The following is a 24647-nucleotide window of genomic DNA, read 5'->3' on the forward strand; positions in this document are numbered from 1 at the left end:
CTAATGACAAATACCTAATTTAATTTAAATATTAAATTCAATGAAAGTAAATGATTTGGGACGTTGTTAGTGAATTGAACCAAAATTAAAACTGTTATTAGTAACTCTTTTTTTACATTGCGCACTTGAAGGTTTTTCAAACACAGAAATACTTGACAGAATTATTTTGATTGTTCGGAGCAGTCAAACTTGCGGGGTTGGAGGCTGACGGGACCCACCTGTGCTCCTCCTTCAGCCTGAGCTGCAGGCCGAGGCCCTCCTCCGTCTCGGCCAGCTTGCGGGCGTGCTCCGCTGCAGCGGCCGCCGCGCGCTGCTGCACCTGCTCCACCTCGCCCATGAGTCTCTGCACCTGCGCAACCAGCACGCCCCGGGCCCCGTGAGCCCCGCCCCGCTCAGCTCGCTCCTTTCCCACGTCACGGAAGACAAACATTCCAACCCTCACCGAACCAAAATTTAATTTGTTTATACCAGTGACGTAGCTAAGGTGACTGGTGTAACCGGCCAGAATTGAAAACGGCGCCCCCCCTTGGATTAAAAGAGAGGGGGGGGGGGGGGTTCAGTAACGCGAAACCGTCGATGCGGTGCCCCCTCCTGCTACGGCGCCCCTGGCGGGGACCATCCCTGCCACCCGCTTGCTACGCCGCTGATTTATACCCAACTACCTCTAGTTGTGAAAATATACCTACATTAGGTTTTAATGGTGATGTAAGTAACGGACCCTGAGGTGTAAGTGAGTTGGGTGGTTTGGCGGGTTTGCAGCAACTGTGCTGAGGTGTGTGAAGAGAAGTGCGAGTGTTCCGGCTTGTGGCTCGTGACAGCTAGCCTAGCCTAAACCGACTGCTTGAGAACTACAATACAGAGATCTCACACTACTAGAGAACCTGAACAGACAAAGGTTGATAACATTAAAAAAAAAAATCAAAAGAACTTAACACACAGTGCCAACTTGCACGTATTTCCTGCATAAATGTTTTTTTTTTTGAAGTGAAAACTTCTTTAGCCACGTTGAGCGATTTTTGGCAGGGGCAAAACTTATGGGTTCGCGTCACCGACATGCTAGTGACGTGTTGCGCCAGACTGGCGAATCGCAGCGGCCTGTGTACATATGTATACTCATATATACACTAATACATTGTATATACTCGACTGTGTTATCTTTAAAAGATTTGTGCAATGGGAGTGCATGACTTGATGTAAGTTTTTGGACATACGCCATTGCTAAGAACTTTTTCTGTTGAAGAAAAACTAATAAATAAAATAAATAAATAAAAATACCCAAAAAAGACAAAAAACACACAAAATTAAGCAAACAATTGCTGTTGTCAACAAGGATATGAACACCAAAAAATATTCCGAAACAGGAATATGGTCAACAAACAAAGAAAAACAAAGCTAAATGTACTAAGAGAACGAAAAAAAAAAAAAAAAAAAAACCCCACAAATGATAACAACACAAAAATATTGAACTCAAAATAATTCAGCACAACAGTTGAAACGAGACAAAAACACGACAAAACGAAAAGACAAACGAACACAATAGTTTTACCAAAACAGAAACAAGCGACGTTTCGGGAACTGCTATCTGCTCCCGTCCTCAGGCAGAGACACACATGGTACGGAAACACAGGTGCGAGAGTTGAGCTGTAAACTTCAGAGGTTATCAGTGTTGAATTTCTTAATTTGCTTCATTCCTGTAATATTTTTTTCTAATCTTTATCCTCAAATATTGAATCTTTTGAATAATAAAGATTTTATGGTATGTGAGGATTTGAAGATTTGAGTGTTACATTCCCAAAGAAAAATTAATTTATTGGACCCCACCCCGCCCCCCCCCCCCCCCCCTCTCGCCAAATCTATCCCTTGATCCTAATGTCATGATCCTGAATACATTGATCCTGGGGTACATGATGCTTGCTGTTTTCATTTAGTACATTGAAAGATCCCGCATATAACAAAAATTGTGATGTAACAATGAATTATGATAGTATTTTCAGATCAAATAAAAATAAAAGAATTATTTTTATTTTTATTTTTTACTTCCTAACATTTGTATTGTAATATTTTAGTTATGTCTATGAATTTTCAACGTACTAAATTAAAACAACAAGTACATGATAAATCATACAGGATCAAGGGTTAGACTTGGAAGTTTGATACGGAACGGTTACCAAAAGGAAGAGCTACTGTCACTGTGTTAAGAGTGCCACAGTTGGTCCTGCGAGCGGGGCGGAACAAGTTATTTCCGGGCAAAGCCCGGCCTGGCTTCTCCACCTCCACCTCTTGGAACTAAACCCGTTAGGGCGTGCCAAGAGCACTAGCTTTTCTTCTTGTCTTCACCCAGGGACTCTCGACGAGGGGACCTGGGTGGTATGGCCTCAGGTGTTACTTGATTCCTCAGAATGGTATAGCATACCATTCGCCTTTACCAGAAAATAACCTGTCCATTCTGTTTTTATCGCCGCGCTGGCAGCCAGAATAAAGCCTTGTCAAATTATGAGCGGGGCGGAACCAGTGGCGTAGCCAGGATTTGTGTATGGGGGGTGTTAAGAAGCATGCCCCCACCCCCCTCCGTATTAAAGCGGGGGGGGCCCGGGGGTCCTCGCACGGGAAAATTTGGATTTTAAGGTGTAAAATATAGCTATTTTAGCAGTTTTCGGTACTTAAATTTAAATATAGTAATGGTAAAAATTTTATTAATTTTAATATGAAATTTGTTTGAGTGATGAATAAGAAATTAATTAAAGATTTGGTGCTAAAGAGGGGGGGGGGGGGGGGGTGTGTTTGAACCCCTAAACTTCCCCCCCCCCCCCCCCTGGCTACGCCCCTGGGCGGAACAGCAGACACACCTCCTGTGCGGAGCGACTCTTGTGCTGGCGGAGCTCGTGTGCCGTGTCGTCCCGCTCCGCCTCCGCCGCGGCCAGCCGGGCCTTCAGCTCCTCCACGGACTGCAGCGAGGCCTCCAGCGTCAGCACCTGCCAACACCCGTCTCCTCGTACGCCCCGCCAGCCTCCGGGGAGACCGTGGACGAGTCCGGGCAACGGCCGACAAGAAGCCTGGTGTGGTTTCCACACGAGCAACTGCCACGGTGACGACATGCCTCAGGTCTGACGTGACCAAGCATATCATTGTCTTAACCCTCCCGTCACTGCTGCGACAACACATCAATAACATGTGCGCAAAACGTTGGTGATAAATTTACAGGATGAACTTTTTTTTTGGCAGTAACTGTTTGCATTTTCTACCCAATATAAAACTATGAGGAAAAAAAAACATGACAATGGATTTAATAATAACCTTAAAAAAGTTTCAACTGTCAGAAAAATAATACTCTTGTGATACATCCTGCAACCTTCTAGATATCTAATCAGTAGTATATCTGTTGTATTTGAATACTAATCAGTAGGGCCCCAGAAAAAAGGGTAAACAGCAAAATTAGCGAAAAATTACAAAAATTGGGCAATTTTGACAGTTGTTCGTAACATTTAAACAGTTTTGTGGAAACAAAGTTTGGTGCCTACAGCTAATTACACGAGCTGATCAACACCATTTCTGAAAATATCACGCGGTAAGTCGTACATTTGCAACACAGGAAACAAATTTCAACAACAAAGTATTTTGATATCTCGAACTAAGTATTTTTTTTTATACTTCAGTGCCAATCAATATTATTTATGAACGCCCCAAACACGATACTTTAGTCTCTGTCCAAGCACTTTGTTCTGTGCGTAGAATACAAAGTTATTTGGTTGTTTGTTTCAAAAATGAGGCGAGACACGCACCTTGTTCTGCAGGGCCAGGTACTGGTCGGGACGCACGCCCGTGTCCCAATGGTGTCCCTCGACCAGCTCGCTGGTGGCCTGCAGCTGGCGCTCCAGCAGGGACACCTCCTGGGCCAGGTGGTCCCCTTGCTGCTGCAGCGCGCAGCGAGTCGTCAGCTCCGCGTGCAGCGACGCCGTCAGACGCTCGATCACGGCGTTCCTCTCCTGCACGGCCCCCTCGTACTCCCTCAGCTGCGCACGACCACCGACACCACACGTCCAGAGGCACTCGGGAGTACACGCCTAGTTCCACCGACAGTCCAAGGCTCATTGCTTCACTAATAACTACCAATGGCCGTACTTACATGTAGTATTGTTAAACATTTCACTGCTGTGTGTGTATCGAAGGCAAAGCTGATTTTTGTCGGCCAATGAACTAAAAAAATAATTGTTGCATTCCAGGGTGGCCCGGCAATACAACCCAGAATTGTAACAAGACAGTTTAATCACTTGAAAAGTTTACATTTATATTGTACTGTGATTTCGAAGTTTGTTGTTTTAAGTTCATATAGTTGCCAATATCGACGTAAATTATTCCCTTCAGTATTAAGTAGTTGCATTAAAAAAAAAAGACATTTCAAGGAAGTTTTTTTGTTATTATTCCTCAAAACAAAAACAATAAAAAAATAAATAATAACTTACAGTTCCAGATGATTTATCACATATTCCATGCAGCATGTCGCTCAATTAACAAAAAAAAAAAAAATTCAAGTCCCTTTGTTTTAATTTTATTAAATGAAGCCTGGTCCGAACAGCAGGCTTGAAGTTGGCTATTCGTAACTTCATTGTCTCTGGCGAGCTGCCGACGACGCGGCCGCATGTAGCCACGATCGAGCCACAACTAACTTGTGCCACGCAGCTACCTTACTTTTACCAAGCTGGAAACAAAGGGATGCAACCTCACGGGCCAACCGACCAATCACAACACAGAACTCAGAACCTGATCATACAGGGAAAAATACTGAAAAATTTGCTTCTCTCTAAAAGTCTTGGAAGACACATCGCACCACCTCAAGGCTCGCTCTGATTGGCTGGCGAGGCAGCGCCCAGCGAAAGTTCCAGTCTATTGCTGCGTGGTTATGCATCCACATGCTGGATTTTTCCAACAATTCACTAACTTGAGGCGTGAAGAATAACTTGCTGGCGACGGAGTGTTGCACATGTCTTCCTTTCATTTGAAACTTTCTAGAATGTGACAGTATTATTACCTAGAATATGCTTTAAAAAATTTTACAAAACGTAATTAATTTTAAGTGATAAAGTAAATTACAGTGAAACCAATGATAAAAACTTACAACATTCAGCTTTATATAGAACCTAACCCAAATCAATAATAATATTAAAACACAAACAAATACTTAAAATGCCTATTCATAATAAAAGAAACACAAGTAATAAAATAATTATGAAACATTAAAAAAAAAAAAAAAAAACATCAATTAAAACATTCTCAGTAAAAGTGTTATTGGAAGTAGTAGTTGGGGGGGGGGGGGGGGAGGGGAGGGCAGGAATTCTGCGATGTTACATGATATACTATCATTTAAATTACAAATTCTATGTTTTCACCCCGAGAATTCACAGAGAAGACACATTGTCAAAATTCAGATGGCATGTCATGTCCGGACCTAGCTCCCACGTGCTAGGACGGCGCGGCGGGGCCCACTCACCCTGGCCACGTAGCTGTCCAGCTGGGCCTTGTGCTCGGCCTGCTGCTCCCGGCTGGAGCCCCGGAGAGCCTCCAGGGCCGCCTGCTGGCCTGCAACACGTCTCGCACGGATGGGAGGTCACCAAACAAACACGGGCGAGTTGGCACGGGCACACGAAGGGAAAGGTTAGAATGAAGGTTGCAACGAGAACGCTACACTAAAAAACCCCAAAGGGAGAAGGCATCAAGGGCGGCCAAGGGAGAGACGGGAACAGCACAAAGTGTCGAGGTGGAATTTGGAATGATCATCGTAGCCACACTCTCACTTCAAACCAACTTCCCTGAGTTTCCCCTGTATTACACAGTGAAACCCTTTAAATACAAAACTCTCTCATTAATACAAAAAGTTTTCACAGTCCCTATAGAAATTACGTAGGAGTTATAGTGCTGAGTAATTTGTTAAATACGAAAGTACGATTGTTACGTAATAAAAAATTGTTATTATTACAAGAGTAAAACATTTACATGTAGTAAAGGATGGTTGGTAAAAAATTTCCCAGAATAATGTAAAGAATCAATGTGAAGTTCCGTTTATATGTAATGATATTGATACCATTGCTGTGGCTCATTGTAGGTTATGGAAAAACGGTTGGAAAGTTTATTCTTCCAAAATGAGGGTGGTATGTTGTTTTGCAGGTAATTTGTAAACCTTCTGTCTTACATCCTTTTAAGTGTCACACAATAGAAAATAATTGTTTGAGCCACAGGTGTAGCCATCTTAGAATCCTAAAATTGTGTGCGAATTTTAATTTTATTCAAAATTGATTTAAAACTTTAATGAATTTTGTGATATTTTGGTTAATAACCACAAATGTTTGCTAACTTATATTTATTGCTATGAACGTATTTGTTTTAGACCCATTTACATTTAATCCTAATTATTTTATTATAAAAATGATGCATATAAATTTCACCACAACTTTGGTGAACTAAGTATTGCAAAACAGCTTTAATAAAAATAAGAACAATAACACAGAAATCCTCTGTTTTGAAAACGAAATTGGACTGACAATAAAATCATAAACTGTTGTCTCTATAAACAGCATCTCATGAAATGATGACTCTGTAACACACTGCTGAGTGTCCCGAGCGTCTACTGACCTGATATCACGTCCTCCAGCTCCCTGACTTTGGCGTTGAGCTCCCGCGCGACGTCACTGCCCGTCTCGCACGGCTGCAAGCACGCACGCATGCACTCACATCACACCATCAGCAGCCAACTCAAACACACGTCCGTGCAAGTTAGCTCATAACCAAGTGTAACAGCACGAACAACAGGAACTGTCCGGCTGACTTCATCACATTCCATTTCACGATTAGGTACTCTGAGCAAGGTTAGAGCAAAGTCAAACCTAATTTCTTACTGGGCATTTCATTTGAACATTGGCCAGAGACTGGTTGGTACTAGACTAGGCTGAACGCCAACTAAGCACTGAGACTACAGTGACAGAAAGACTAATACAGAGCCAGCTATCACTAAAATACGTTAAGTCGGCTGTACAAAAATTAGGATGTGCTAGTTACAAAAAAAATGATAGGATATCTATGGAATGCGAAAGAGTGAAGATTACTTCCACAGCCATCCTAAAATCTCTCCGAGTCTTGACACTTTGCTCCTCCAGAATTATGTACTAAAAACTTAATAAAAGCCTGAGATCCTTCTAAGGTTTGATTCAGGATCTCTCGGAAGAGTAAAACTTGAAGCAGTTGCAGTGAACTACCTATTGGGATTTCTCAAGACAAAACTCTGTTCCCTCGTTCAATGCATTCCATCGTTGATCTGTAATGGATATGTCACTGGAGCCCTCACACCTACGACCCTGTCTCAGGTGAGAACAGGGGCGCAACAACTAAATTTTCAAAAAGGGGGGGGGGCAATATACCTTTTTATAAAGAATCATCGATCCCCCCTATTGAAGCGGGGGGTCCGGGGGTCCTCCCTCGGGAAAATTTATATTTCAAGGTGGAAAATGGTGCTATTTAAGCAGTTTTATTATCTAAAAATTGATTACACAGCATTTTCTTTGCCCGTTTGCCACCACTTCAAGGTTTCAGAGGGGGGGCAAATAACCCTTGCCCCCCCCCCCCCCCCTGTTGTCGCACCCCTGGGTGAGAAAGGACTTCTTTTCAATGAATAAACATTTGTGTATACATACATGCATTAGTTCAGTTATTTCATAATTACTTATTGTTATGCGCAAGTTGATTAGGAAATTGCCAGAAAATCGAACATCCAAATGTTTGTTTTACTCAGAGAGTCTCTTTTTGACGTTTCCCCCCCTCGGGGAGCCCTTGAGTGTTTTAATTTCCGGAAACATAATGACAGGTGTTTGTTCTACTATGTAACTCATGGGGGCAAACTGATCTCAGGTCTGTCGAGTCATCTGCTGAGAGTTTTGGTTGGTACCATCATCTGCTTCTGCATTGTTCGCAAGGTTCGGTGTATTTTTATTTTTATGACAATAATAAGTTATCACATTACATATAACAATGATGATCGTAGCTATATTTCCAAGTGAATTTTTTTATTAAAATTTTTTGTTGACGCACATTTAATTACTACTGGTTACGTGAAGAATAGGCTGATTTCCTGTCTAATGTTTTAACACATAAAAACTAATTTTATTAAACTCTCTTAATTTGTGGCACCAATATTAGGTATTGTCAAAGCGCTTTTATTTGGCATGTCCCCCCTACCTCCTGCCTACATTTAAGTTTGCAAGCCTGCTGAAAGGCAGCATGTTGGAGGCACACTCACGCCAGATACACTGGAGAAAGAAGAACACAGCGACATGTCTAGAGCTCCAGTGGACGTGTCAGACAGAAGCGTCTCTCCACCCGCTTCATCCTCCTTTCCCTGCACCCTGTCCCGCTGCCGGACTGACTTCTTTTTTCTCTTCTGGTACGCAGCAAACTGGAAGCAGATTCACGTTAGCAACGAAGCAAGACACATGTGAAAACACCACACAACACAGAATATCAATACATGACACAATCAACACTTACTAAATGGTTGAATCTATATTTCCCAACACACAATGTCGTTACTTAGTATTTTTAACGTAGCTAACATTATCAAAGTGGCTTCAATGGTACAAACAAAACTTTTATTGAATTAAAATGATTGGGGAATGGAATAGTTTGGAAAATAAGTGTGTTGCAGTGAATGTGAGGCAGTACAGAAGAAATGAGCATTAGGTACACAATCTTCTGACAAAAGGTCGTGACATGGTAAAAGTATAGGCTTCTGAGAAATAAGAAAAATAACTTAAGTAATAATATTTTTTTTAACAAATATCGCAAAACTATGAAAATTAAAAAAATTTGATACCTCCTAAAGTATTTGGAATTTCTTATCTCCGCCGGGGTTTAATGAAAAGAGGAAGTGAAAGAGCATATAGGTAATAAAAGTACTTTCGGATTTTTAACATTTTTTTTTGCAAATACCACTAAACTACATATTTACCATAGTTATTATTAATATAGCTGCGAATGGGTAAAAAACCTCACTTCTCCTGAACTGAGCTACACTACTAGCCAATACACACTCCTCATCTAACACATTCCAATCCCCTATTATTCTACAACCGTAGAATTTTTCCCCTTCACCGTATTTCTTCATTTCTTTAAGACCTCCTTGGTATTCTCCCTCCTACTTCTAGGCTTCCCCATCACAACTCGTCTCCCCAGCTCTACCCGCCCTCCCACCCGCTCAGCAGTTGGTACATCCTTAATTTCAACAATATATTTTAATCAATGTATCCGACCTAGCCCGACAAAATTATAATTATTTTCCCTATTGTTTGACACTATACTGGCGACAATTAATCCCTCCAATGTGATATGATAGAAGAAACGTCGAGCGCAACGCGTTTCATAATTAAAAAAAAAATTCTCAACCGAACTTAAGACTTTGTAATTAAACTGTCACAATTCACATCCATTTAAGGATATTCTTGATAACTAGCAAGTATGAATATATAGATCTATATTTAAATTATAGTACATAAAAACCTTTTCTCGTCCAGCGTCCACTTTTTCTTGACGTCTACCTTCCATTCTTTAAGATTTATTAATGACGAGAAAACCTGACGCTAAAAGCAGAATCAATGTGGGAGACAAGGCAACCGCTCTGTCTCTGTTCAAAGCAACCCAGACTACAAATAAAATAAAACTTTTAACAGTCCGCGGCTTCTTAAGTGAAGTTTTTACATCTTTTGAAACCGTGTATTTCAAGTGTATTTTACTCTATGTTTACAAATGTGTGCCAAGTGCCAACTCTTTACGTTTGTTTTACTAGAATTCTCTTTTTGACCTTTTTAACTCTCGGGGGGCCCTTGCGCGTTTTACTAGCCAAAAACAGAATGGAGGATCGCCGTTTTACACGAGAGAGCAAAATGCACTCAGGTCACTCCACACTCCTTCGCTCGAGGAAGATTTGCGAGGACAAGTTGTCTGCTGTTTGTTTCGGCACGATTATCTACTTATTTGATGTTCGTTAAGTTCCGTATATTGCGATTATTTTTAGGGTACTAAATAAACTTACGTATCAAGTTACAAATTACTATGATGTTGGAATTAATCACGATTAGGTGTCTTTCTCAGTTATTTAAATTTATTTATGTATTGGAGTTGTCATACATCATCACAACTCTATGAGTGTAACTTAGAGGGAATTTTGATTTTTGTAGTAGGCGTCATGTCAGGTTTGTTAGTCAAAGATTTATGCATCTGCACGTTGGTTGGACAATATTTTCGAGCGTTTGGCGTAAAATGTATTTTTAAATAAATACTTGAACTTTTTCTAACAGAATGCATTATCTGGATGATTTCGTAGACTGTAAGTATAGTTGTATTTGAATTATTTATTTATGTCTATTAAGCCGACCTCCGTGGCGTAGTCGGATGCACACCGGCTTACGGTGCGAGGGGCTCTGGGTTCGAGTCCCGGTTAAGGCATGGGTGTGTATCCACATGCGGACATTTGATTGTTGATGTGATAATAAAAGGCTTCATCTAAGAAAGGGCACCCACCTAGTGCTGGTTGTGCGCGGAAGCCGATAACCATTCAACCAATTAAAAAAAAAAAAAAAAAAAAACTATTAATTCCTTTGAGTCTTTGTGGTACGTACCGTAATGATATTAAACAAGTTAATTTTTTCTTTAATTAGTGTAATATGTACAGTTTCTATATTCAAAACCATGCTATAAATCTAAATTGGACATTGAGAAACTAATATATGCATTTGCAACAATGTAATATTTAAAAGATAACTATTTTCAGAAGTTTTTACATTAAATTTCTACAGTTTAAAAAACATTTTTATATACATCTGTTGCAAATTTTGTGCATGGTTTTAACAATAAGATCTATACTACACAATTACTACAGAGTTTTTTAACGTAGGCTAAGAAATTTAAGTGGTAAATGGTATAAATAACAAGGGGACTGGAGGTAGTGCTAATAAGAGCAACTAGTGGGTACTAGAAAAGTTTTTAAAGAGAGAAAGATAGTGGGAAGGGATAAAAACTTGCTTTTCACGAGAACAATCTCAAAAATAAAAGCACCATTGAGATGATTTTATTGTTGGGAAGGTGGTACAGTTCAAGAAGAGGTTGAGAGGATATAGGACACTGCCTACTACTGGGTGTATGCTCGACAGCAGCAGAATAAAATTCAAATTAAAAAACTACTGTTTTATTAACTAATTTATTTTAAACTTAGGCACCCTTGAGGTGCCTTGGTTCATGCAGACTGTTTCATATGTGATGTGAACAGCATAAGTGGATGTTTATAGTTTTTTATTGTTAAATGTTAATTATTTTGGAACTGGACTGACTTTGGGAACTAGGAATAGATCTCGCATCGCCACCATTTTTCAAGATCCTTTGGTTCGTGAACAGCCAGTGAGCAAATGTGTGACATTTGGCTGGCTCAAGGCATGACCTGATGACGTTATGACCATCGGTAAGTAATGTTCAGGGCTCGATGCTGATCAAGAGGGGTTGTCTCGTGTGCCTCGGGGGAGGTTAGGTGCGTGTGTGGAGACAGGCAAGTGGGCGGACACATGCAGTGTGCTGGCCGCAAGTAGGCAGTGGCTTCTGCCCTGCGAGCATGTACCTAACCAGCACTAATCTCCTCAACATAGCATTCAAAGAACGTATCAATTAGTGTTTGATATATGACTTCCCTGCCTCAACAGTTTTTCTTTTGCAAAGGCACTGCAGTGGAATTAAAAAAAAAAAATTGCATTTGGTCCGTTTAGTTATTCGCCGAGAAGCGGAAAGTGAATGCACCATAAGCTAGTGAAACGTTTTTGGTGCTCTGCGAGTGAATCAGTTAACTAATTCCAAGTACATGCGGATTAGATTGGCGATGGTATTGTTAGACTCTCTTCCCCAATAAGTTGGCATGAACATACTTCATAGACTAATTTTTGGCGAAAAATATCAAAACGCGAAAGATGTTGTTACCAGTGGACCATGTATGGACTTCTCACCTTGCCTAGATACTTAACCTAGAGCGTGAGTGTTCAGTTTGAACAAATTTTTAAAATTTAGACTACTTTCCTCTTTCTTTATCAATTGCAGATATGTGCCACTCTGCTTCTTGGAGTTGATTGTTTGGGTGTGCCCTCTGTGTTCACTCTGCCTTCACTTAAGGATGCAGAGTGCTCCAGTGTTCTAGAGTTACAATTAAAAATGTGAAGAGGGGTAGGGGGGAGGAATTCAGAATTTAAAAATCTACCTTACGAGACGATTATGAAACATTTCCTCCATAAAAAAAATCGCTATTTAAAATTTTTATTTGTATTTAGAAAAGCACTGCCCTTAACAATTACCACACCAAGTAATTTATTAGATAGTCTCTCTTAAGATATGTCTGCGGTATACAATAACTGAGGCTCATAGGGTAATTGTGTTCAGTGTGGAGTAAATCACTAACTGAAATATCTTGACAGTTTGCTTAATGTCTTAAATGTAAGTTCCATTTGGATGTTACCTCTCTTTCTAACTGTAGGAGTGATAGCAATTGTTGCTCCCAAATTGGAGTGTAATTCCACCTAAAAGAAAATATCAAATACTTAACATTATTGAAAATATTAATTTTGGTGCAAAGACTCCATGATAAAGGAACATCCATAAACCCAGTTTTCTATTCAAAAAAATTATGAATAAAAGTAAATCAGGGAATAAAAAAAACAATCAACTTAATGGACGTATATTTAAGAAAAAATTCTCAACAATGTACATTTGGCTATTTTTTACTACTCTGATTTAGATGTATACCAACTGCAACAACATGTTAATGATACCAAAAATTATTTAACTTAACATACTCAAATACACAATCCATAAATAAATTACATTAAATTACGGTTATCCAAAAATTACTAAAGTTAGTACAAGTTCTTTAAATTCTTGCAAGCAGCACCTTATTTGTTTAAAAATTTTAAAGGCAACAAACTATTAAAATAATATAAAGAATTAGTGTAAACTTTGTATATAGCACAAAGGCGGCAGATAATTCCTTTGTTGCTGATAAACAAAAGGTTTGACGAGAATTAGTTTTACATCAGCGTAACATTTATTTTCGGACTTACTCGTTATGCACAGCTTTAAAACACATCACAAAATTCCTGTGCTTGGATCAAAATCATTCCAATAACCTTAGAAGGATGGTTCTTAAAATATTTTTAGATGTAAATTCAATTATGCAGAGCTAGTTGACAGTTCATGATGCATTTCTTACCTGCTATAAAAAAAAAAGTTAGAAATTAATCTGTAGGTAGGCCTACGTGAGGAACAAAGTTTCTTAACGTAAATTTTACCTTAAAGTTTCATATGTAGTGTGTATACCTATACAGATAGAAAAGTAAATACTGATGTCCTTTCACACTAATTAAACAAGTAACTTTCCCTCTTGATTTGTGGATGTAAAAATTTACATCAATTAAACTGTACGAAAGTCACTTTAAATGTGTTTGTGTGTGAGTGTTTGTTTGTGTGTGCATGTTTGTGTGTGTGTGTTTTTTTGACGTGATAATGTCTTATAAATCGATGAACGCCGGCTGCACGCACGAAAAATAGTCACGTTCCGCCTGAGCAGAGCATGCAAGAACCGGCCAACCACCGTGCGAGAAAATCTTCTATAATATCAAACAGGTTAAGGCAAGCTTTTTAAACTAATTGTTAGTGATTATATTTGAACAAATTATTTAAATTAAAATTTGCAAAAAAACTGTAAATAATATTTGAAAATTAACAAAGTGTGCAATTTTTCATCAATGTTTTCTTATGATGTTATCACGTAAAATTATCGTCCATAAACCGACTTTACAGACAAACCTAGTTTTTTTTTTGGTGAAATATCAGACCGCGCTAGACAGCCGACTGCTGTTTCGCTTGAGCAGACGGTGTGACCAGGTGGTGCGCCTGAACAGTGACTGCTTCTCTTGGAAGCGATGTCGTGCTGATGTGATGCTGGCTGACGTGTGGACTGTGAGAGCGGGGGATTGGTTGGTTTGTTCCAGCGCTGGAGCACCTGCCCCACATGATCCGCGACAGATTCACGCAGCTGCGCGAGCTGGACCTCTCCGTGCAAAGTAACGCAACGCGCCACACCGCCTTCGTGCCGTGGCACGCCCATCTCGACTCTCGAGCGAGCGCTCTTGTCGCACCGTGTGGCAAGCGATGACTCACTCCAATGCACGACCATTTTTAACGGCACTTTTAATCTTTGCCTGGACATTTTTTTGGACGAATAAAATAATAAAAATGATTTGCAGTCCAGTTTAGAATGATTAGCTCGTATTTTTATGCAGAATCACTTAACAGTCATAATGCATGACCATTTTTAACAGCACTTTTATTTTTGCCTGGACATTTTTTTTTTGACGAATAAAATAATAAAAATTATTTGCAGTCCAGTTTAGAATGATTAGATCATATTTTTATTCAGAATCACTTAACAGTCAAATATACTGCAAGCCAAATGTCTTGTGTGCTAATCCATAGTTCAGTAAAAAACGTGTTGTTCAAAATGGATGGCAGAGCTTAATGGTAGCCAGACCCCTATATAACCATTTAGTGCAGATTAGGCATGGCACTGTTACACGTAATTTGTTCTGAAAAATCATTGTTGCATTTTGTATGTGTGCGACTTGTTTTCATTGCTTATTAATAGGGATAAGATTATAAGGTGAATTGCAATAAAACCGTAATTACACCCAAAAGCTTGTCAAAACACTGTGTAACACCGACATACAAGTTATATCATGGAATAAAGTAGCATTTAACCAAAACTTAATTCAGATCATAAAAAAATTAATCTCTTAATGTTTGAAATTCGAATAGTGTGGTTATTTCCGGGGAAAAAAAAATTGTACCAGAGTGCATGAATGAGAAAAATTAATTTAATTTGTTTTATTGTTCATCTTTTCAATTGAATCACTTTTAAACCACAAATGCTTGCTAATTTATTTTATTGTTCTCATTGTATCTGGTTTAGACCAATTTATTTCAAAATATTTTATATTAAAAAATCAGCATTAAAATTTTACCATTATTTTGGTGGAGTAATTATTACAAAACAGCTTTTATAAAAAAAAAACAATAACAACACACAAATCCTCTGTTATAAAAACAAAATTGGCCTAAAAATAAAACAATAAAATTTTGTCTGTACTCATTAAGCACTAAACTGTGAACATATTTTGTTACAGGTTTAATAGTGTAGTCGTATAGGATTGACTTTATTATTTTTTTAACTTTTTATTTTATATGATATTAAGTGGTCAATATTTAATATTAAATTGTTGGTTTGGTGTTACTAGCTCTGTATTTACGTAAATGGTTGGTTACAATTATTTACGTTGTAACATTTAATGAAATTTCTTAGAAAAACCCTAAAAATCCTGGGAAAAACCTGGAAATATGTATTGTCAAGGAAGTAATGTAAGGCGGGAAGGGTGTGCTTCAGATGCGACGCTCAGCCCGGGGCAGTGCGTGAGGTGGCAAGGGTGTGTTTCAGCCTCGACGGTGAGCTTGGAGAAGCAGGTGCAGCAGTTATTCCTGATGGCAGGGGAAATGAGCGTCGACGGGCGGGAGGAAGTTTTCCAGCAACTCAGGAGGGCATACCACAGTTCGCTGCAGGAGTCAGGTCAGTCTTCTCACACATCGCTTAACTCTCTCCTTTGTGTCCCTTCTCGCTCACCATTTTCTTCTGCGTTTGCTTTTTGAATTATGTTAAAGATCTATTATTACTGCATTCGCTGACCAATGATACTTTTATTTTAATAATCAAAGAACAAATATATGAGATTATATCGCTAATCAAATGCTTAAAATTGCGAGAATTAATTACTTTTTTTTGCCGCAATTGTTGTAATAAACAACGGAAACCACATTAACTTTTCACTTCACTTTATAAACAGTTGAAAAAACAGTTCACGTGTAGGTTGTGTGCTGCCGCTGTCTCTCTTCTACTCGGACACATCGGCCGATGGAGTGGAAGAGAGAGTAGGTAAGTCTGACTGACGTTAAAGTTCATCCACCAAGAGGCAGACCTGTGCAACTGACCCCTGAATGGTGACAATTTCGGAGCCCTCCGCTATTATTGGTCAGAAGAAAGAAAGAAATATTTGTTGCTTGCTGCCGTGACCATACACCACAGAAAAACGGGATTTCATCGTTTAGGAACCAATTAACAATAGTTCGATATTTCACAAACTGGCGGCTTTACATCTCACATGAATAATGTGGTATGTAGTAGAAATCCGTCAGAATATTCACTTTTGTTGTGTGGTTTCCACCTGTGCGTTTGGAGAGAGTGTGTTGTTGCACGGAGGTGTGGAAGTGTGTGTGTGTGTGTGTGCGTGTGTGCGGGACACGAGCGCCGTGCGGTGTGTTGCGCACAGAGGAGAAGGTGCGGCTGGCGGAGGAGATGTGCTCGGAGGTGCGGGCACAACTGCACATGGCCGGCCAGGAGCTGGTCAAGTTCCAGGCGGAACTGGAGGCAGACCACCCGGGCATCACGTCGCTCCTGCACACACGTGAGTCTCGACTCCCTCCCTCCCTCTCCCTCCCTCTCTCCCTCTCCCCCTCTCCCCCTATCTCTCTCCCTCCCTCTCTCCCCCTCCCTCCCTCTCTCTCTCTCGCTCGTGCACGCCCGAGCTCGCCGAAGGCACAGGGGCGCGCTCTCACTCCGGTCCGCGCTTCCGACTGCATCGGGCAGGAAACCAAGCCCTTCGCCTCGAGATTAAACCATTTTGATTAAACTTTTATTTCAATGTATCAGTGAATAACTTGGAATGAGAGTTACAGAAATACTTTTCTGTTGTATTTCATCAAGATCAGTATTGTTGAGTCTGGGGCAGTGCGTAAGGTGAGAGATCATGTGATGATATTAAATTTCTTATTTCTTAAAGTTGTTATAGAAAGGAGCCATCTTGGTTTCAACTGCTTTGATCAGCCTTCTTTTTTTTTTATATAATTTAATATTAAAAACTTGTAGCACATAATTGCATTGTTGCCTTGTTATTCATAGTGACCGATTGTTGCTAATAGTTTCTCCTGTGGAATAATAATTGGTGTCAGCATTGAAATATTTTCTGTCAAATAACCGCAACTGTAATATTACTGTCAGTAGACACTAATTTACGGTTTTAAAAAAAAAAATCCACAAGTAGTTTTAATGTTAACTGTTAGAAGGAATGGTATATCTGATCAGATATACATTTAAATGAATGTAAAACTATTTTGTAGCACACATCACTTTTATTACCGGCCAACACACAACGTGGTTCTGTAAGGATACAACAGACTTCACGTAAAGATAAAGAAACACTTCCTGTACCAACATGACAAACATTAACACAAACTAATATACTAAATGTTAGAACCATATATAATAACAATAATCATGTAAAGTAAGTCATGCATAATAAATTGTATTGTTTTAAACATTAACAAGCTGGGCAGTATGAATCTGGCAGCACTCTGCACTGCAATGCAAGCGAGGGACGGATCGTGAGTAGTGAGGGACGGACGGGGTGTGTGCCAGGGTCGCTACTCCTGGACGACGAGGCGCGCGGAGAGAAGACGGCGCGCCCGGCGGATGGCTCCCGGCACAAGAGGAGGTCGCACGCTGGTGGGTGGCGCTCCCTGCAATACTCCAGTGGCTCTACACGCACACGAATACCTTTGAATATATATACTGTATAGAAGTCGCGAGTGGATAGGATTTACTCTATGTTTTTCAGGAGCGTATGATGAGCAGCTTGGGAACTTCACTGCTGCAGTGCGCTGCCGTAACGCCCTGTATCGTCTTAGTTGTTATTTGCACGTTAGAGTGCAGCACTGTCGCCCGCTGTCATACCCCGCACCACCCCACCAATCATTCACTGCAGCTCAAGGTCGTTCAACGGGAGGGGGAAGGGGTGTTTGAAGAGTTTGACACTTGTCCGCTAGGGACCACCACAAGTCGATGCCCTAGAGATGGTGGCGATTGCGGCGGTGAATTAACCAACTACCTCAAACCGTATTAGAAATTTTAACCCGGGCTGGCGACTTCTATACAGTATATATATTCAAAGTAAATACCTAGTCTCATTGATAGTCTTACATAACCCAGAAACCCATGAAGGTTTGGCTGTAAGGTGGTACAATGTAATCGCAGGTGCAATATAATACAGAAATTCTTTGCTTTGAATTTGTGGAAAAGGATTTTATAATGATTTTATATAGTGGCATGTTGGTGTTAAAATTAAACTATGAAAGTAAAAAAATATTGTATTAATACATTATTAAGTTAAAAACATTTTTAGTATGTAGACATAATAAATATTAAAAAAATTGCAAGAGCATATTGCAAAAGCAAGAAATGGGTATAGCTGTTTACTTTTATAGTCTTTTGTTAGTTTCAATCTGTTAAATGAACTTTAAAGTGTATTCATTAAATCAGCGTGACATTTTATTTTAAAGTAAATCCCTAAGTTCTGTAATGAAAAAAATAATGCAAGTTAATTTTGCCACTGCAGGTCCAGCATCGTGAGGAACTTATTGTGTCGTGTCTGATAGCCCCAGTTGCACGTGCTCTGGAGGTCGTGCGAACTTGCTGATGTCACAGCTCTGTTTGGCTTACGCCGGCCGAGTTGCTTTGGAGGTGCAAGCGTGCAAACTGCAGCTGTTCGCATGGTGGCACCCCTGGTCCCGTGAATCAAAAAGTAAATGCCAAGTCAAATTGGTCTCGTGCATGGAGGGTTCCATACTTTACTGAAAGGTTTGCCCTTAATTGTCAGCTGGAGGTGTTGTCTTCTAGTATTTTTTGTTTTTTAAATATGGATTATTTGTTGGATTATATGTCTCTGTATTATTGTTGTAATCTTACACTATGTTTTTTTTCTTATCAGACGGGCACATAATTATGATTCACCTTTAAAGCAAAGGTTCTCGTCCTATCTTTATGAAGATTGCTTGGATAACGTAAGAGAAAAATGTTTCCACCTCTTCTAGCCACATTAAATTCACACTTACTCAAGACTACAACTAAAAGCATCGGGTGAAAAATATAATTCTATAGCTGGTAGGGAAACCTGAAAAGGGGTCAGTGTAGACATTGTGTACTTGGCGGTGGCAGCTTGCCGTAGAGCGTTGTGCCGGCGTGTTGCAGGGTCCGGCGCGAGGAGGTTGGCACCCGTGGGGACAGTCGCAGAGGGGGCCCCCCTGTCGACCACGTCCGCCCTCCAGGTAGTTCTCTCCTCTTGCGGTCAGACAGAAGTCCCGTAACCTAGTGCCGTACCTTGCCTACGCAGAGATATTTTATTTCAACGTTATTCTAGCTTTGAACTGTTTTCTATTGATAGATAATAAACAGTACATACCATCTCATTATTGCTCTTTCAGTAATTGTCTAATTCAAGTCCTGTACTGCTCTTGCTTGCACCGTCTCATTCGTGATCCCGTCTCGCCTCATTACAAGGAAAGTTTGCTCCTAAAACTTAATACTGTATCTATTGTTGTGTGTGATATTCCCAGCATCTCTTGGTTATAGTCCAAGGCTTTGCCCTGTAAGTGACTACGAGCGCAGAGTAAGTAGGTATTTTTCCACACTTTTTTTTAATTTTAATGGCACCTTCCTCTTCCATACCATTCGAAAAGCCCACTAGCTATGACTTAAGTGGTGTGTGTTCTGCAGGAGCGAGAGTTTTACCATCCCTGGCTTTCTCCCCCGACACCTAGTACCGTAGCTTCTCAAAGGAACCCGCAGCCTGACTGTTGTTTCTCAGGCGGGCATGAACCCGGTCTCTTCTTGAGAGAGGTGTCTGCCCGCACGCTCACAAGGCCGTTCTTGCTGTGACAGGGGCGCGGGCCGGCCGGCGCGGGGGTGAGCTGCGCGGTCGCTCCCGACGCGGCCCCCGCCAGCAAGCAGGTGGTCACGGCCGTGTCGAAGAGGAGGCACAGGAGGTGAGGCTCCACCACCGTCCCCACGTGACGTACTCTACGACTCACACTACCAACATGTCACTGTTCAGATGTTCAGCACGCTCGTCGTAGACTGGCTAGGCATCAGGTAGGCGAGACACGGTTGCTGACGTAGTCCAAGACTGAGAGTGTCACGTGGGGACAAAGAGTGAATAGCAAAGATATATTTTTTTTTTACTTCATTAGCAACATTATTTCGGGAAGAACTTGGGGGCTATGGCATTTAAAAAAGAATATTTTTTTTTTTACAGTTGGTAAATATTGTGTAGATTCAAGTATTTTACTCAGGAAGGCATGTAATTTTGTCAGTTGTATGTAAATAAATTAAACGTATCTCTAACTCTGCGGCCACAGTTATTACTATGTAACGTTGAATTAGTTTGAAATACGCCTGCACTGTTGGTTGGCTGGACTGGTGCAGTGGGTAAGAGTGTGTTTGTTCGAGAGCCAGTGTGGACGTGCAGAAGCAGCTAGCTCTTCGAGCACGGAAAACGGGGCATCGGTGGGCAAGAAGCTAGCGCCCAAGCTGTGATGCGCGGCCGAGAAAGAATATTGCACCTTTTTGCCGAAGAAGACGACAAAAACTATTTATCTGCTACTTGGAGTGTACCCGATTCAATTAGCTATGTTTTAACGAGCATCAGTTTGGTGGTACGTCACCTTTGCAAAAAATATTTTTATGCAAGCTTCTCAAGCCAACAAATTTTGTGACTTTGCTTATCAAATCTCTGCTGTTGGTAAGGAAGTTTGGCCCATATTTTCAGTTGGTGTCAATGAACTAGACTAGGTACCTATCTATAATTTTGGAAATAATCAAATGAATGCAATTTTTAAGCGCTTTGAGATACACACCTTAGTGAAGTTTGTGTCTACTTGGCTGATAAAGAAAAAAAAAAGAAGTTAAGCTACTATAAAATCACTTTAGAAGAATAATTATTTAAAAGACTGTCAAGTCTTTCATACATAAATAGGGACAAGATTATATGGTTGAATTACGATAAAACTGAAAACACAGAAAAGCGTGTCAGTACACTAGTGGTATATCACGGATTCAAGTTATGACACCACAAAGCACTGAAATGCAATTAAAATCATAAAACTAATCCACATTTTCAGTCAAAACTTATCTCTAATGACAAATACCTAATCTTATTAAATATTAAATTCAATGAAAGTAATTTATTTAGCATGCCATTTGTACCACAACTTAATAAAAAAAGAGAGGGAAAAGTTTACTTCTTTAAAATTTTGCAACTATTATTAGTTACGCCTCAGCCAATCAGGAGAGGGGGAGGCCACTGATTTGCCAGCAATCCCCTCCGATCACAGAAGCCCAGCTCTGAGTGTGTCTGCGGTCGGGCCGGAAGCACCGCGTCGCTGCCGGGAGAACGGGACTCAGGTGCGCGTGTGTGCAGGAAGGGAGGCGACGTGCCGCCCAGCCTGGGCGTGACCCCGGACACCGGGAGTGGACTCAACTGGCTCCCGGGAGAAGGCCCCGTCCCCGGAGAGCCCACCTACTGCTCTTGCAACCAGGTGTCGTACGGCAACATGGTCGCCTGCGACAACGAGGATGTGAGTACGAGCTGTGTGCGCTGAGAGCTGAGAGCTGAGATCAGCGCCAGCACCTAGTCAAGTACTCCTTACATCCTCTGTAAACACTCGCGTTGTCACACTTGCAACATAACCTGGAATTGTTTTCAGATCAAGTGGCCTCATATAATTAATTGTGCAAATATTTGTACTTGTTTGTTTATGATTTCAAAATAGTTTACACAAATAACTGGAGTGGCTGCTGCTGTCTTCCATGTTATCTCTTGTTTGGTGTGGCCTGCGAATGGTGCCTCTTGCTGCCTCCCAGACCTCAATTATTGATCTTTATACTTGGGTGAAAATTCATATAAATAATGCAATTACTGCCATGGAGAAGTCACATCGTGCAGTTTCAGCGGTGACTACTTTCATTCAGAAACCTTTAAACTTTCTTCGTAAAGACTTTCCATCGCCGCCGAGAGACACCGGTCTCCGAACCTGGGCCGCTTGAGATGACAGCCCGTGTCACGCACTGCGCAGCACATTAACGGGACAAAATAATTTTTTAATTTGCTAAGAGATTGCTGCAGTGAAAAACAACCAGGTGATGACGGATACTTCCGTTACACCGAGTCCCTGAGTCCTGTGCATTCATGAAGGATGACATTAGACATCCGGGTTTGATCAAAATACCTTGGCTATAAAATGTTTGTCAGTACGTTAGAGGCACAGTTGATACAGTATAAGTTCACAGAGCTACATCAGGAGCATATGTAACAGCATTTGATATAAATAATAGTTTAATTTTGGTTGTCGCTTGAGTAAAAACTCGTGTGTTCGCAATAGCGCGATAGTTTGCTGTAGTGATGGCCCAATATCCAAAAACCCGATACCGATTCTGATATTTTCAAATTTACCGATCCGATACCCGATACCCGATATTCCAATAATAGGCCTATCTAATTTCTAATACTGATTCTATAAAATTGTGGTTCTGGAGTATTGTTAGAGACAATAATGAAAAATGTTAAATATTAATAAAACATACTTATGTGAATGTATATTATTTTTATTAATTGTAAATTCACATTAAATGAAAGCTAATAACGAAATTATCATAATGGCCTACAAATAAGCTCTCTAGATTTAAATTCACGAGTCACTGCATGTACTTAGTCCAGTGTCTCAACTGTAATCTATGAAAAATACCGTCTGAAAAACATAAAACTTTACCAACTTTTGTACCCTATGTAAAATTTCATCACGGTAAATGACACGCTAGAAAGGAAGGTCTTCAATTAGCAAATTTTGTGGCCATTGTTCAAGTGTATCACTCTATTTATTGGTGCAAAAACACGTTAAAAATACGTGAATAGTAATTTAAATACAACTTTGAAACGTACTGCAGAGTTTATAAAACCACTCATCTTTATTTATGTTATTGGCATTGCACTCAATATAGCCAACATAATACCTTTGCTGCAACTTGCCCTACTTCAATACGTTTCATATTTTAGCTTTTGTAAAACTTACGTAACGTCTTTGTATAGAACAGCAGTTGGCGACCATGAAACGACACGGAAAGAAAATGCCTGTTATATCCTTTACTTACTCTATGGTCATATCAAGCAGCAACTTTATTCGTCCCAATGTTTACTTGCGGCTACACCACTTATTAAATTAAATATCGTAATTATTTTCGTTTATGTTTTCAATTTATGTACACTTAGTGAACTTCGAAAATTCATCAAGCGAAAACATTTTGCGAATATCTGAAACGATTAAATATGCACTAATGACTGGGATTTGTGTACACATTGAAGAATTGTACCGTCGGGATGCATTGCAGTATCAGAAAGAAGAAATAGGCTTGAAATTGTTTCAGTGGAAAATATGCTTGGAATTACTAGGTAATATGGTGACGTGAAGAAAGATAAATTACGCCCGCGGAAAATAAGCTTGGAATTACAGTTAATGTTATGTGAGAAGTATTATTGGCGAGAGCAAACATCGGTTATAAAAAATATCGCAAGTATTTACCGATGTCCGATATTGAAAAATGTGCCGATATTACCGATCTCCGATATCGAATATCGGGCCATCACTAGTTTGCTGTCCATCTCCGTGTTGCAGTGTCGCGTCGAGTGGTTCCACTACAGCTGCGTGGGCATCCTGGCGCCGCCCGAGGGCCGCTGGTACTGCCCGGAGTGCTCCAGTGCCGCGGGCGGATCCTCGCGCGCCTGACTGCGCTCTTGCTCCCGCGCGTGTGCACTGCCGCTGACTTTTACTGCAAAGAACTCTAGACTGTGGAGTGTTTAAACCAAGCTTTCTTCGTCTCCAGCAGTAAATACTAAGTGCTCTTATAACGCTTGTTCGAGTGACTGCATATGTACAGAAACTCTGCGGTCGTGTCCATTTGCGGAAAACAGACAGTCTAAAAATCAAATTCTATTTGAAAACTGTGAAATCTATTGAAACTTACCTGATAAAACCCACTTACGGTAATTAATTATAAAAGTTTTTTACTTGAACTCTTAATACATGCAAAACACCTTGTAGTGATCTGAACATATCAACTTTAAAGTGAGAATTAATTTTAACATAAAGTGCTCTTTCTAATAAGGTTTCACTGGACTTTTTAAATTTTAAATATTGTGAATACCTTCTTATGTAGACTAGATACGCATATGTTATTGTATTGAACACTTTAAATAATGTATAGCACTACTGTTGCGTAGTGCCAGGAGACCGGTGTGCTAGAAGAAACAGGCTGTGACAACACATACAACACACGACTGGAGACGCCCCTAGAGTGTCGTATCAGGCCCAGTTACACCGGGTCAGGCTGTCTCGCCACTAGTACCTCCACAAACAGACAAGCTGCCTTTTCCAAAGTGTAATGTGTATTTGTTCAATAAATGTGACTTGATTTGAGACGTTGCAATGAGTTTGAGGTCTCTGATCTAAAAGGAAACTGAAATACCAAGTGGAATTTGAAGTTTTTTTTTAATGGTTTTGACAGATATCAGTAGTACCTTAGCTCAGTTAAATCATATTTTTGGTCTCACTGAACGAACCTTACCGCACGTGTGATACTGCATTGTCGGTGG

General features: G+C 40.3%; 2 protein-coding genes across 5 annotated transcripts in view; one reads left to right on the forward strand and one right to left on the reverse strand.

Annotated features, from left to right (window-relative positions):
* LOC134543324 (pericentrin-like) overlaps window positions 1-9828 on the reverse strand; it is an 80480-nt gene extending 70652 nt beyond the window's left edge. For 3 of the 4 annotated variants that reach the window (XM_063388273.1, XM_063388272.1, XM_063388271.1), the window contains exons 1-7: window positions 9538-9789; window positions 8282-8437; window positions 6625-6697; window positions 5486-5574; window positions 3780-4010; window positions 2847-2972; window positions 219-349 (exon numbers count right to left, since the gene is read on the reverse strand). In XM_063388273.1, the coding sequence (XP_063244343.1) occupies window positions 219-349; window positions 2847-2972; window positions 3780-4010; window positions 5486-5574; window positions 6625-6697; window positions 8282-8437; window positions 9538-9582 (851 nt within the window). In that variant the 5' untranslated portion in view covers window positions 9583-9789. Of the gene's footprint in view, window positions 1-218; window positions 350-2846; window positions 2973-3779; window positions 4011-5485; window positions 5575-6624; window positions 6698-8281; window positions 8438-9537 lie in introns of all 4 variants that reach the window. The other variant, XM_063388270.1, reaches the window with a different exon arrangement.
* A 378-nt stretch (window positions 9829-10206) lies between these two features.
* LOC134542948 (inhibitor of growth protein 3-like) lies at window positions 10207-24481 on the forward strand. Its single transcript, XM_063387570.1, has 9 exons — window positions 10207-10363; window positions 14058-14129; window positions 15557-15685; window positions 16443-16577; window positions 17588-17674; window positions 19196-19272; window positions 19886-19989; window positions 21423-21579; window positions 23671-24481. The coding sequence occupies exons 1-9, from the start codon at window positions 10336-10338 to the stop codon at window positions 23779-23781; spliced, it is 900 nt and encodes a 299-aa protein (XP_063243640.1). The 5' UTR covers window positions 10207-10335; the 3' UTR covers window positions 23782-24481.
* The last annotated feature ends 166 nt before the right edge of the window (window positions 24482-24647 follow it).

This window comes from Bacillus rossius (genome assembly GCF_032445375.1).
Source record: "Bacillus rossius redtenbacheri isolate Brsri chromosome 9 unlocalized genomic scaffold, Brsri_v3 Brsri_v3_scf9_2, whole genome shotgun sequence".
Lineage (NCBI taxonomy): Eukaryota > Metazoa > Arthropoda > Insecta > Phasmatodea > Bacillidae > Bacillus > Bacillus rossius.

Coding starts and splice junctions, on each gene's coding strand:
- LOC134542948 (XM_063387570.1), top strand. CDS start 10,336: ATGCATTATCTGGATGATTTCGTAGACT. Junction 10,364..14,057: donor TCTGGATGATTTCGTAGACT/GTAAGTATAGTT, acceptor GGTTTGTTCCAG/CGCTGGAGCACCTGCCCCAC. Junction 14,130..15,556: donor GCTGGACCTCTCCGTGCAAA/GTAACGCAACGC, acceptor GGTGTGTTTCAG/CCTCGACGGTGAGCTTGGAG.